Source organism: Trachypithecus francoisi, unplaced genomic scaffold (assembly GCF_009764315.1).
Source record: "Trachypithecus francoisi isolate TF-2019V2 unplaced genomic scaffold, Tfra_2.0 Lachesis_group11, whole genome shotgun sequence".
In the NCBI taxonomy this organism is placed as follows: Eukaryota; Metazoa; Chordata; class Mammalia; order Primates; family Cercopithecidae; genus Trachypithecus; species Trachypithecus francoisi.
Window position 1 is genome coordinate 95,671,425 of NW_022681456.1, and position 13,341 is coordinate 95,684,765.

The 13,341-nt window shown below is 37.9% G+C and overlaps 2 protein-coding genes across 13 annotated transcripts in view; both read left to right on the forward strand.

Annotated features, from left to right (window-relative positions):
• Window positions 1-13,341, forward strand: part of KIF21A (kinesin family member 21A) — a 164,869-nt gene that overhangs the window by 42,602 nt on the left and 108,926 nt on the right. The gene's annotated exons all lie outside the window — the stretch shown is intronic.
• Window positions 7,825-8,852, forward strand: LOC117090294 (small ubiquitin-related modifier 1-like). The gene has a single exon (XM_033222443.1). It carries the CDS (start codon window positions 7,831-7,833, stop codon window positions 8,200-8,202), a length of 372 nt encoding a protein of 123 aa, XP_033078334.1. The 5' UTR covers window positions 7,825-7,830; the 3' UTR covers window positions 8,203-8,852.

A 13,341-nucleotide genomic window follows, 5' to 3' on the forward strand; every position in this document is an offset into this window, starting at 1 on the left:
GCACTTTCAAGTTCTTTCTGGCCACACTGTGATTTTGCCTCAGTGAATATCTGTAGAATCGTGGGAATTTGGCCTTTACTGTTGATAATATTTTATTGTGAACACTCTTTAATCTTTGGCATACTAAAATTTCATCTAAAGCATCTTTCAGCCTAGAAATGCTTTTTTGTTTTTCCCCCAAATATTGTCTTTTTAAAAGACAAGACAATTGAGTAAAGAATTTACTTTGAGAATTTTGTTTCCTTACTGCTCCATTTTCCCATTCATTATTTTTGTTGCTTTTGACCTGGAAACAATTTCTTTTTCCTGTATCCTTCTCTAATCTTTTAGCTCTTTTGAAAACTGAAGCTTTCTACTGTTACTATTCCTTGTGAATGTCAGTTTTTCCTTGCTTACTATATACTCTCTGGCCTTTACCTCATTTCCTTTTGGTTCCTAGAGCACTTACGATTCTCTTTTGTGGTACTTATTTTATCTTGCATTTTTAAAGGAACATGTCTGTATTCTCTGAAATGCAGACTCTGTGAGGGTAAACTCTTAGCTTATTTACATTTGTGTCTTATAAGTGTCAAGCATGGGGTTTTTCAATGAGTGGATCTCAATCAATATTTATTCTCTTGGATTAAATTAATCTTCTAGTTTGGCTTCCATGAGTATAATTATATAAAAATCACTTGTCTCCAGGAACCTTTGTAAAACCTGAGCAGAAGATGGTTTTTTCCTTTGGTATAATTGGTCATTTTCTGCTTTAGGTTTTTTTTGTCCTGATTTCTGATGCATTATGAGAACGACACATCTTGGCAGTACATGTCTCTCTTTTGTTTTGGTTAGAAATAAGATAGTCACATTCTAGAACTGTAGCCTAAATCAGCCTTTCTCTATTTCTGGACCTAGTGATAGTTCTTAACTCTATCAGCACATTGCTGGAATTAGCAAGAAAGTAGCAGCAGTTAAAGACCCTTCCCTTTCTTTGAATGGCTGCATAGTATTCTATGGTGTATGTGTACCACATTTTCTTTATCATTAAGCTGGAAGCCGTTATCCTCAGCAAAGTAATGCAGGAACAGAAAACTAAACACCGTATATTCTCACTTGTAAGTGAGAGTTGAATGACGAGAACAGATGGATACATGGAGGGAAACAACACACACTGGGCCCTGTCGGGGGTTGGGGTGAGGGGAGGGAGAACATCAGGAAGAATAGCTAATGAATGCTGGGCTAAATACTTAGGTGATGGGTTGATCTGTGCAGCAAACCACCATGGCACATGTTTACCTTGTAATAATCCAGCACATCCTGCACATGTACCCTGGAACGTAAAAGTTGAAGGAAAAAAAGAAACTCTCCCTTTCTGGTATTTAAAAGATCTTGGACTCTCAGCTCTCCTTCCCATCACCTAAAGTAGAAGCTGAACGTTAATAACTTTCAGCCATAAGTAAAGAAAATTGTAAACAGTGGAAAATAGCTTTAAAGTCTTGGGACTAGGATTTTCACTAAAACCAGGAAGAACTTTTTGTGTAGCATTCTCTCGGCTTTATTTCTGTATTAGTGTTTTCACTTATTAGCAAAGAGCTTTGTGTCAATGTTATATACATGAGGTACAAGTGGTAAATGGAATAAATATATAAATGATAAATGATGACAATTTATCCCCCTTCTTTCCCTTTAATTTCAGTAAGATGTAAAATAAAGTAATTGGGGTGGAGTCACATAAATATATATTTTAATTCCTTCAACTTCTAGTAAATAAATGCTTTCTGCCTCTGGTTGTCAGAAGTGTGAAATCCATCTTTTCAGCAGGGCCAGTTATCAGCAGAGAGGATCAGAATTGAAGTGAGTGAGAGGCCCAATCAGGTGGAAGATGCCTAGGGGCCTATCAATGAGACACAGGGGCAAGTATGCCTGGCCTCAGCTGTAGCTTGCCAGTTAACCTGCTGAGCAGCTTTGGGTTTTATTTGTTACTTGGGGAGAGAAGATGTGAATAACCAAATTAAGACCTCATGCATACAGAGTGCCTCATATGTCTCATGTTTATGTAATGTATTATGAATGTTAAATGCATCAGATGCCTTATTATATTTACAACTTCATGAATATTAGGTGCTTTTTGCATATGTAGTGCCTCATCAATGTAGATTTCTCTTGGTCCTTCCATTCTGTCTCTCTGTAGGGATAGATACTAGACTAATTAACTACAAATGTCCCAAGGTATCCCTGGGGAATTGGTTCCAGCCCCACCTCCTTGCCCCCTGTGGGTACCTAAATCTGTGGATGCTCAAGTCCCTTACATAAAATGGCATAATATTTGCATATATACTCACACATCCTCACATATACTTTAAATCATCTCTAGGTTACTTATAATAGAAACTACAATATAAATGCTATGTAAATAATTGTTATACTATGTTTTCTTTTGATGGAATCCTGCTGTAATCTTGGCTAAGTATAACCTCGACATCCTTGATTCAAGTGATGCTCCAGCCTTAGCCTTCACAGTAACTGGGACTACAGGTGCATGCCACCATGTCCACTTTGTATTTTTTTGTAGAGATGGGGCTTCTATATGTCACCTAGGCTGGTCTTTAACTGTTGTGCTCAAGTGATTCTCCTGCCTCAGCCTTCCAAATAATGCGGAGTACAGGCATGAGTTACCACTCTCAGACATTATACTGTATTTTTAAAATTTGTATTTTCATTGTTTTTGTTATTGTGTTATTTTTAATTTTTTTATTTTTGATCCTTGGTTGGTTGAATCCACAGATGTGGAACCTGGGGATATAGAGGGCTGCCTGAATTTCCCTTTATACTCAATGCATCTTATGAATTCTGCCTGTCTCACAAGCTACTTATTTACTGATTACTTTTCTATGCTAACACATCTTAAAAGCGTTACCTAGGTCTTGAAACTGTATGCTTATTTGTCTTCTATAGCAGAATTACATATTTTCAAAACCAAATTCACATTATAGGGCCTTTGAAGTTGTGGTTCCCTCTCTTTCTGTAACCCTCTTACTCCAGGGATTATTTCTGTCATCCTCTCACTTGGGCTTTTCAAGTACCTTCTATTAATCTCCTTTTTGATCTCCCAGCCTAAAACAATTCTCCTGCCTCAGCCTCCTGAGTAGCTGGGACTACAGGCACATGCCACTATGCCTGTTTAATTTTTAAAATTTTTAGTAGAGAAGAGATCTTGCTGTGTTGCCCAGGCTGGTCTCAAACTCCTGAGCTCAAGTGATCCTCTTGCCTCAGCCTCCCAAAGTGCTGGGATTACAGGCATGAACCACCATGCCCAGCCTGTTTTTTGTGTTTATATCTTTGTGCATGAGTTCATGTAAAAGAACTTCCTCATGAACTATCATTCAGTACTAAAGATGGCCACTTGAAACCAAGATTCAATGACCTTTTTCCCTATGATGGTTTTTAAAATGTAGAGTGTAAATTTCCTAGAACACTCAAGTGCATATTTACCGTAGTGTATACAACATTGTTGTACCATAGATAATAAGAATGTGTCAATTGCTTTGAGTTTGCAGACAGAATTACAGTTAGAACAATCATTTTTAGATGTCAGTTTTACTTGTGGTTATAGAAGAGCCCCTGGGGATACAATTTAAAAGTCTGGCTAAGAATATTGTGTCATATTTGTGTGGGTGGCTGTGGTTGAGGCAGAACTTTGTGAGTCTTACTCAAAATCTGAGGAATTTGTTTCTTACTTATCTACCATTGTGTTAAGTCTGTAAGCTCTGCATTCAGCTATTTACATGTTTTTGGATAGTGCCTGTCATTAGATTATTTTTGCCACCACTCAAGTTGCTATGGCCACGTGTGAAGACTCTTTGTAGGACAGTGGATCCAAATGTTAGTGTTATTATTTGGGGGAATTGGTGACGATGTCGATCCCAGGGCCCTACTACTCCAACAGTCTGTTTGGCTTCCTTCAGTGAGGCTCAGAAACATGAATTTCACTCATTCAGCAAATGCTTGAGTACCTACAGTATATGCCAGGAACTGTTCTGGGTCATAGGAATATATCAGTACTACTGTCTTGTAGCCTTGGGAGTCACTACTGGGAAAAGGGCAATCACATATTAAATAAGTTAATTACATAATATATTAGAAGGTGAAAAGTATTGTGGAAAAAATTAAGTTGATTAAGGTGAATCAGCAGTATGGGGGTTGGTTTCAATGGGGGCTAAGAATGAAGGTGGAAGTGGGAGTGTAGTTTTACCTAGCTCTCAGTATTATTCTGATATGTGTTTCACTATATTTTGAAAAACACTGCTGTAGACATTATAATTTAAAATGATAATTTAGTATGATTTCCCATCAATTATGGTTCTTGAAGTAAAAAAGAAAGTATTGAACACAAACATTATGCTATGCGTTATAAAGAACCACAACAAGTATTTTAGCAGTTTTGTTGGGGTATAATTTATAGACCATAAAATTCACCCAATGCAAGTATATATATAGTTCAGTAATTTAGTACATTGATGCAGTTGTGTGACCATTATCACAATCCAGTTTTAAAACACTTCTCAAGAAGTTCTGTTGTATTTACTAATAGTCAGTCTCAGGCAACTATGGATCCTGTTTTCTATCTATGTAATTTTGTCTTTTCTAGAAATTTTTTAAATAAATAAAATCATACACTATTTAGTCTTTTGAGTGTGGTGTGTTTCACTTAGCATCATGTTTTTGAGGTTTATTCATACTGTTGCATATGTCAGTAGTTAATTTCTTTTTATTGCAGAGCAGTATTGGATTGTATGGTTATACTGCACTTTATTCATTCACCAATTGATAAATATTTGCATTATGCCTAGTTTTTGGTTATTTTTGAATAATGCTGCAGATATTTACGTATTTCTCTGTCTACGCAAAGACATTACATATGTCTTCTCCAGTTTTGGGAACTTGGGCAAATTACTTCGTCTCTCCTGGCTTGACTTTTCTTCTCTATAAAATGAGGGAGTTATAGTAAGTATTTTTCAGGCCCCCTCAATTTCTATTATATAATAATTTAGTGCACAAGTATATATGTGTGTACCCATATAATTACTCTATTTCTTAACCATTTTAATTCATTATTTGAGGAAAACAGTATGCTTCCTGCTTAGGGATGTAAAAATATAACGTTTCATTTAGTAAGATCAATTGTTGAATTGTTCATTCATTTACTTCCACATTTATTAAGTTTTGACTGTTGCTTTGTGCTGAAGATAAAAGACGGAAATCCTTGGGGACCTTAGGGATCTCATGGTGTAACCTAACCCAGATTTGATTGCTCACTGCTTAAAAACCAAACACAAGAGGTGAGGGTTGAGAAAAAAAGCAGGTTTTAATCAGAGAGCAAACCAAAAAACATTTAAGTACAATTTTACATTTTAAAATTTACCATAGGGTTTTTAAAGGTCAACTTGGTATGGGATATATGTGGGTGTGGTACAGAGTGGGAGGGTCTCTGTGCCTTGTTCTGATGGCTATCTTAAGTAATCACTGGTCCGGAGGTCAGGTTGACTTTGTCCCGATGGTGACGGACTAATTGTTTGTGACCCAGCTAAGCGGGAGGATTCCACAGGGGTCCTGTGCCTGGTTTGTTTCAAGATTAGCCTCTGGAATTTTTTAAGAGCCTAATTAGATAAGCATGTATTGCTTGAGTAGGGTGTTTAGAGAGGGAAGGAATGAAGAGGTGAGGCGGAGGGAAGGAAGAAGAAGAAAGTGGGTGATTTTTCTCCCTTTTTTTATTTTTTGAGATGGAGCCTCGCCCTTGTCACCCAGACTGGAGTTCAGTGGTGCCATCTTGGCTCACTGCAACCTCCACCTCCTGGGTTCAAGCGATTCTCCTGCCTCAGCCTCCTGAGTAGCTGGGTCTACAGGTGCCCGCAACCATGCCTACCTAATTTTTTATATTTTTAGAAGAGATGGGGTTTCCCCATGTTGGGCAAGCTGGTCTCCAACTCCTGACCTCAGGTGACTCGCCTGCCTTAGCATCCCAAAGTGCTGGGATTACAGGCGTCAGCCACTGCGCCCGGCTGAAAGTGGGGGATTTTTATAACTGAGGACATAGGTTGTGGTTGCATAACAGAAAATACACAGCTAGACAGATTAATGAAAATGCTATGGAAACATGGTGGTGTGGATACGTGGTAGAAGAAGCCTTAACCTTAGGAGATCAGGATTGGCCTCCTAACAGAAGTAATGCTGTGAAGAAGCGGGTGGGTGAGATGAGCGGGATAAGGATGGGCATTTCAGGCAGAGGATAGAACAGTTCTAGAGCAATGGAAAGAGAAAGAGCCTGAAGTGTTTGAGGGCAGAAATGAGTCAACCTAGCTTTAAAAATAATGGGGAGCTACTAGGAGATTTAAATAGAAAATTAGAATTTTTACTAAATTTGATGTTTTTGAAAGGTTGCTGTAGCAGGTTTATGGAAAACAGTTTAAAATATATGTATGGTAGTGGACAGGGAAATGGGCTGAGTGGAGGTAGCGAGAACAGTGAGAAGACTGTTGCTATTGTCCAGGTGAGATATGGCTTTGAACTGAGCTAATAGTTGGGATGGTTTGAGAGATTTTACACAGATATAATGAGATCTTCATAATGGATTACATGTGAGATAGGTAAGAGAGAAGGCTAGGAAGACTGGCATTTCTCATTAATGGAGCTAGGGATTGGTGTGGGAAGAGCAGAGATGCGTAAAGACAGTTTAGTTGTCCTTCGATATATATGGGGGTTTCAGGAACTCCCCCACATCCCTTCTTTAGAAAAGAGATTGGGATGGAAATGAAGATTTCAGAACTGTAACTATATATAAAGTCACTGTGAGAATCAAAGGCAATGACATCTGAAATTGCCGTGCTAATATTACATAATCACCTGACAAAAAGTGGTAGATCTGGGTTTTCTGACTCCAGTGCGGAAGCTCTTCTACTCAGTGAAATATATTCTTGTGACATTATCATGGAGGGGATATAAGCAGTCCCTGGGGTTGTATTCCAATATCTTTAAGATCTTTTCAAGTCTTGAGATTGGAACTAATGTAAACTATGTAAATCAGTGGCTGGTACATAGCATGTGCTATATCAGTGTTTGTGATTATTCTGTAAATCTACAGCAAAATTGACAAAAATGCAAGCCAATGTTTTATTTATGTCTAATTAGTTATAAATAAGTTTGCCGAAAGCAGTAAGAAAGATTGCTTGGATAGAGCCACATGCAGTTTCTTTAAAGATTTGGTTAATGAAAATGAAGTTTAAATTAGGTGAAATTCAACAGGTTTTCTGCTTCAAAACGGTAAATAGACAAAGACTGCAGCATTTGATGTGAAGGTGACCTATGTATTGCATACTCTGCAAAACTTGGAGAAGAATTGGCTTAGAAAAAGTGCTGCCTGGCTGCTGCAGAGCTTTGATTAGCATCTGAATAGAGGAATGAAAAAGAGATGAAACCAAGCATTCAAAATGAGGAGGACTAATGGATTTCCTGCAGATTGGTTTAGTAGTATAGATACTTGAGTTCTGGAATATGCCTGACCTGGTCTGGCTGACTACAACACTTAATCTAAGCTGCAATGCTTGTATTGCTATGTTGAGCTCAGTGTTATAAAAGTTAAAAACCTACCTACTTCTATTTATATTTCCTTGTTCTTCATCAACAAAATTGGATGGTTTCTTGTGAGGGTTAAATGACAGTACATGAAATTACATGAAAACCCAATTGTGGCTGTGGGGAAGGGAGACAGATTTGTAAACCCCAGAGTGAGGTTCTGCCTACTCGAGGCTGCTGCTGCTGCTGTGCGGAGACGCCCAATGTGAAGCCACCATCATCATGTCTGACCAGGAGGCAAAACCTTCAACTGAGGACTTGGGGGATAAGAAGGAAGGTGAATGTATTAAACTCAAAGTCATTGGACAGGATAGCAGTGAGATTCACTTCAAAGTGAAAATGACAACACATCTCAAGAAACTCAAAGAATCATACTGTCAAAGACAGGGTGTTCCAATGAATTCACTCAGGTTTCTCTTTGAGGGTCAGAGAATTGCTGATAATCATACTCCAAAAGAACTGGGAATGGAGGAAGAAGATGTGATTGAAGTATATCAGGAACAAATGGGGGGTCATTCAACAGTTTACATATTCTTTTTATTTTTTTTCTTTTCCCTCAATCCTTTTTTATTTTTAAAAATAGTTCTTTTGTAATGTGGTGTTCAAAACGGAATTGAAAACTGGCACCCCATCTCTTTGAAACATCTGGTAATTTGAATTCTAGTGCTCATTGTTCATTATTGTTTGTTTTCATTGTGCTGATTTTTGGTGATCAAGCCTCAGTCCCCTTCATATTACCCTCTCCTTTTCAAAAATTATGTGTGCACAAAGAGGCCACCTTTTTCAGGACATTGCATTTTCAGGCTTGTGGTGATAAATAAGATCAACCAATGTAAGTGTTCATAATGACTTTCCAGTTGGCCCTGATGTTCTAGCATGTGATTGCTTCACTCCTGTTGTAGCATGTTCTAGCATGTGATTGCTTCACTCCTGTCACTCCTTCACTCCTGTCACTACTGTGACTTTCAGTGGGAGATGGAAGTTTTTCAGATAACTGAACTGTGGAAAAATGACCTTTCCTTAACTTGAAGCTACTTTTAAAATTTGAGGGTCTGGACCAAAAGAAGAGGAATATCAGGTTGAAGTCAAGATAACAGATAAGGTGAGAGTAATGACTAACTGCAAAGATGGCTTCACTGAAGAAAAGTCATTTTAAGATTTTTTAAAAATCTTGTCAGAAGATCCCAGAAAAGTTCTAATTTTCATTAGCAATTAATAAAGCTATACATGCAGAAATGAATACAACAGAACACTGCTCTTTTTGATTTTATTTGTACTTTTTGGCCTGGGATATGGGTTTTAAATGGACATTGTCTGTACCAACTTTATTAAAATGAACGATATTTGTAAAAGTCATACTAATACTTATTTTATTTTAATTGTATAGAAATGAAAATACCTAAAATAAGGTTTTCTTGCATAAATACTGGAAATTGCACATGGTACAAATTTTTTCTTCATTACTGTACAGTGATAATGTTAATGACTTTAAAGCACTGAAAGTTACTGAAGTGCTTTCTGAATCAAGGATTTAATTAAGGCCACAATACCTTTTTAATACTCAGTGTTCTGTGTTTTTAAAAACTTGATATTCCTGTATGGTGCATATATATGATACAGTTACCTAATCATGTTGAATAAATGGGCATGCAAAAAAAAAAAAAAAAAAAAGAAGAAAACCCAATTGTGATTTTCATGTTATTTCATGTAATGTTATTACCCTCAGTGCCAGGCACATTGTAAATGTCCAACCTGTGTTAGCTCCCTTTCTCCTCACTCCACTGCAAGCAAAGAAATAGTTAAAAATTTATTCTTGGCCCGGCGCGGTGGCTCAAGCCTGTAATCCCAGCACTTTGGGAGGCCGAGACGGGCGGATCACGAGGTCAGGAGGTCGAGACCATCCTGGCTAACACGGTGAAACCCCGTCTCTACTGAAAAAATACAAAAAAACTAGCCGGGCGAGGTGGCGGGCGCCTGTAGTCCCAGCTACTTGGGAGGCCGAGGCAGGAGAATGGCGTGAACCTAGGGAGGCGGAGCTTGCAGTGAGCTGAGATCTGGCCACTGCACTCCAGCCTGGGCGCAGAGCGAGACTCCGTCTCAAAAAAAAAAAAAAAAAAAAAAAAAAAAAAAAAAATTATACTTTTGGGAAAGCATTAGAAAATTGCCTCAGTTAGTTTATTATTGCCTATCTTAGGCTGGGTTTCCTAGACAACAGTGCCTAGAAGCTTATGCTCTATCAAGTGGGGAAATAACAGTGTAACAGAAGTGAGGGAAAAATGAAGCAAGGCAGAGAAGACGGAATGACAAATACAAGGTGACATATAATGGAGCTGCGAACACAGCCAAGTCACCAGGGGTGTCTCTGGACAACCCATATGGAAACATTCATTTGGATTAGTCCATTGGAGGGAGGAAAGGGAAATAATTTATCTGTGCCTTCTTCCTGTCTCTTGTCTTCCGTGGTTAGCATTTGCCTCCTGCCCTGCTGGGTTCTGCTACTCATTCCAGAAGCTACTGGGAAGCCAGATCCTGCAACCCCATGGAGCAGCCCTTCATTTGTGTCTAGAATGGTGGGAAGTGCAAGGGTTTTTGTGAGTCTAGTCAGACCAGGTCTGATGCCATACTACTGCAGGTCTTGTGCAGTGCCAGGAGCTCAGCCCTCTCTCCAGGCGAGGCTGAGACAGCTGACAAGGTTAGGAGGTGATGCAGGTGGGGCTGAAGGATCTACAGAAGACCAAAAACTGGGTTCCCTACACAGCAATTTCCTTAGAATGCTATTTATTTCAGAAATGTTTTCTTTTAAAATGTTGGTCCTTGTTTTATGTAAACATCTAGTATGGCTCATTTATAGTGTATATTTTCCCACAATGTGAATTTTATTTTATTGTCTTTTTATTTTATTTTATGTATTTATTTTATTTTCTATTTTATTGTCTTTTTCTTTTAAAGAGACAATAAATTTTTTTAATTGTCTTTTTCTTTTAAAATTTCTTTTAAAATGTTGATCCTTGTTTTATGCAAACATCTAGTATGGCTCATTTATCATACATATTTTCCCACAATCTGAATTTTATTTTATTGTCTTACCAGTGACAGCCAGTGTAACACATGGTGCTGAATTATCTCAGCCTTTGAACATATGAGTGCACAGTGCTGCAAATACTCTCAGCCTACAAGAACACCAACTACCTCCTTGTCCTGAACTGAAGAAGTTTATCTAACTTGCTTGCACTTCACTTTGGCCTTCCCATTTATTTCACTGCCATTTATTTCACTTTCTGGCAAACATAAGTGGTTGACAAAAGGTATGCAAGGGCTGGGTTTGCCACAAAGAAACAAAGGAATGACCACTGGATTATAAATGAAAATGTTCTTGTGAAACCTCCTTCTAGGAAATGCTGAGCAAACAGAGTAATCTCCCTTATGTGCAGCAAAAAGCACCACACACATCATTGCAGCCTGCGAGGACTGGCTGGTAGTTATACAAACAAGGGTTGGGAGAATGATGCTTGAGGCATGCTGTGGCTGCAGGCAGCATGAAGAGCCAGACATATATTTATATCACAATCTTCTTGTCACTCTTTCTTTCATTCTTCATGTCACACTCTTTTTGTCACTCATTCATGAAAAGCCAGGCAGCACTTTTTCTAAGCTCTGTTAATTAGCTCTAACTAATGATGCTCCCTCTTCGCTGGAAATATCCTTTTAATCCCCAGGTCCTGCTGATTTTTCCTTCCACATTTACTGTGTCTTATCCCCTGACTTGTGCTTTTGTGATTATTTCCATCTTTATCAATCTCTTCTTTTAAAAAATTTGCAGTTTAAGGCTGGGCGCAGTGGCTCACGCCTGTAATCCCAGCACTTTGGGAGGCTAAGGTGGGTGGATCACGAGGTCAGAAGTTCAAGACCAGCCTGGCCAAACTAAAATTGCAAAAAATTAGCTGGGCGTAATGGCAGGTACCTGTAATCCCAACTACTCAGGAGGCTGGGGTGGAAAATTGCTTGAACCCGGGAGGCAGAGGTTGCAGTGAGCTGAGATTGTGTCACTGCACCCCAGCCTGGGTGACAGAGCATGACTCCATCTCAAAGAAAAAAAAAAACTGCAGTTTTTAGCATTTGATTTGGCTTTTACTTCATACACTATTGTAGATTTAATATATGTGATTACATATACATAAGTGTGATAGACTTGTTTCTCCGAGTAGATTATAACTCTTTGGAACCAAATTCTTGTTTTTTATTTTTATTTTTTATATTTGAGGCAGGGTCTCCGTATGTTGCCCAGGTTGGTATCAAACTCCTGGGCTGAGGCGATTCTTCCATCTCGGCCTCCCAAAGTGCTGGGATTATAGCCGTGAGCCACCACACCCAGCTATGAACCAAATGTCTTAAGCCTCCTCTGTATACACAACTAAATTTAGTGCAGTATGCATAGGAAGCACACTATAAAACCCATTTAGATAGATAGTATCATTTGTCAACTGAACTTTAGCTATCTGAACTCAGGAAGTGAAAAAAAATTTTTTTTTATTGAATCCTTCAGTATCCAAACTTGCTATTTGCTACCTAAAAATTAAGAACCAAATAGATTTGGAATTTCTTGCATTTTGAGCTTGTTATTGAAACTCTGTCTAAGCCCAAGAACCAAATAGATTTGCACAGCATAGGATACTCTCCTTCCATATTTATGTTGTGTTTCAGTGATGGAATCAGCGTGTGTTACGCTGAGACTCTCGCTATGGCTCCTTCTATCCTGACTTCAGTATAATAATTACACTCAAGTATTTTTATCATAATTACTCAAGTAAAATAATCATACTGTTACCACTATTGTGAGGGCTGTGGCTAGGCAGGAAGTGTGACCTAGAGAATACTCACAGGGTTTGGAATAAGACATGCATTGGCTTGAATTCTGGCTCTCTCTGGCACTTAATTGTCCATATTTTACTTTTGTCACATGTAAACTTATAAAATTAATACCTACTTTGGATTATTGTACAGAGTAAAAATAATGCATGTAAAATGACTGCCATATATGGCAGATGGCAGTGCCATATATGGTAGGCACTTGTTGAATGACATATATTGTTGTTTTTTTCCAACAGTGCTATTAATCATCTTTCAGTTCTGACAAATATATATATGTATTTCCTTCTTTTAGGCAATCAGTCAAGTAGTTTTTGTTTAATATCTTTTTTAGGTTATACATTACAGTGTATATATGACTTTATATATAATACTTTTTTAATATAGTTCGATATAACATAAATGAAGTTTATCCCACAATGTTGTGGTGGAGCAAAGTTTAGATCTTAGGTTTTCAGTGTTTTTAATTTTTTTTTCTTTCTGAATAAACTTTAGTCTCCTAAATAAAGACTACCTTCAAGGAAACAAAATCTAACATCCAGTAATTCTGTTTGTCTCTACTTTTCCTCATAAACTTGAATCATTCACCTCTTATTAGCATAAATTGAGTGCTATTGTCTTTTTAAACCAGAATTTTCTCCTTCCATTAACAATTCTTATTTAAATCATTCACTTCCATGAAAATATAATGGGAATGATCTGAATACTCATACTTTGTAAAGGTTTTACAGTGTGTGGATTGCACAAGTGAGAAAAAACCTAGGTGTTTTGTTGTTGTTGTTGCCATTTTGAATAGTTTCCGTAGTCTTACTTCTCTCATTTTCCTAAGAACCTGCCATATGGGAAGCATAGTGCTATATATAGGAG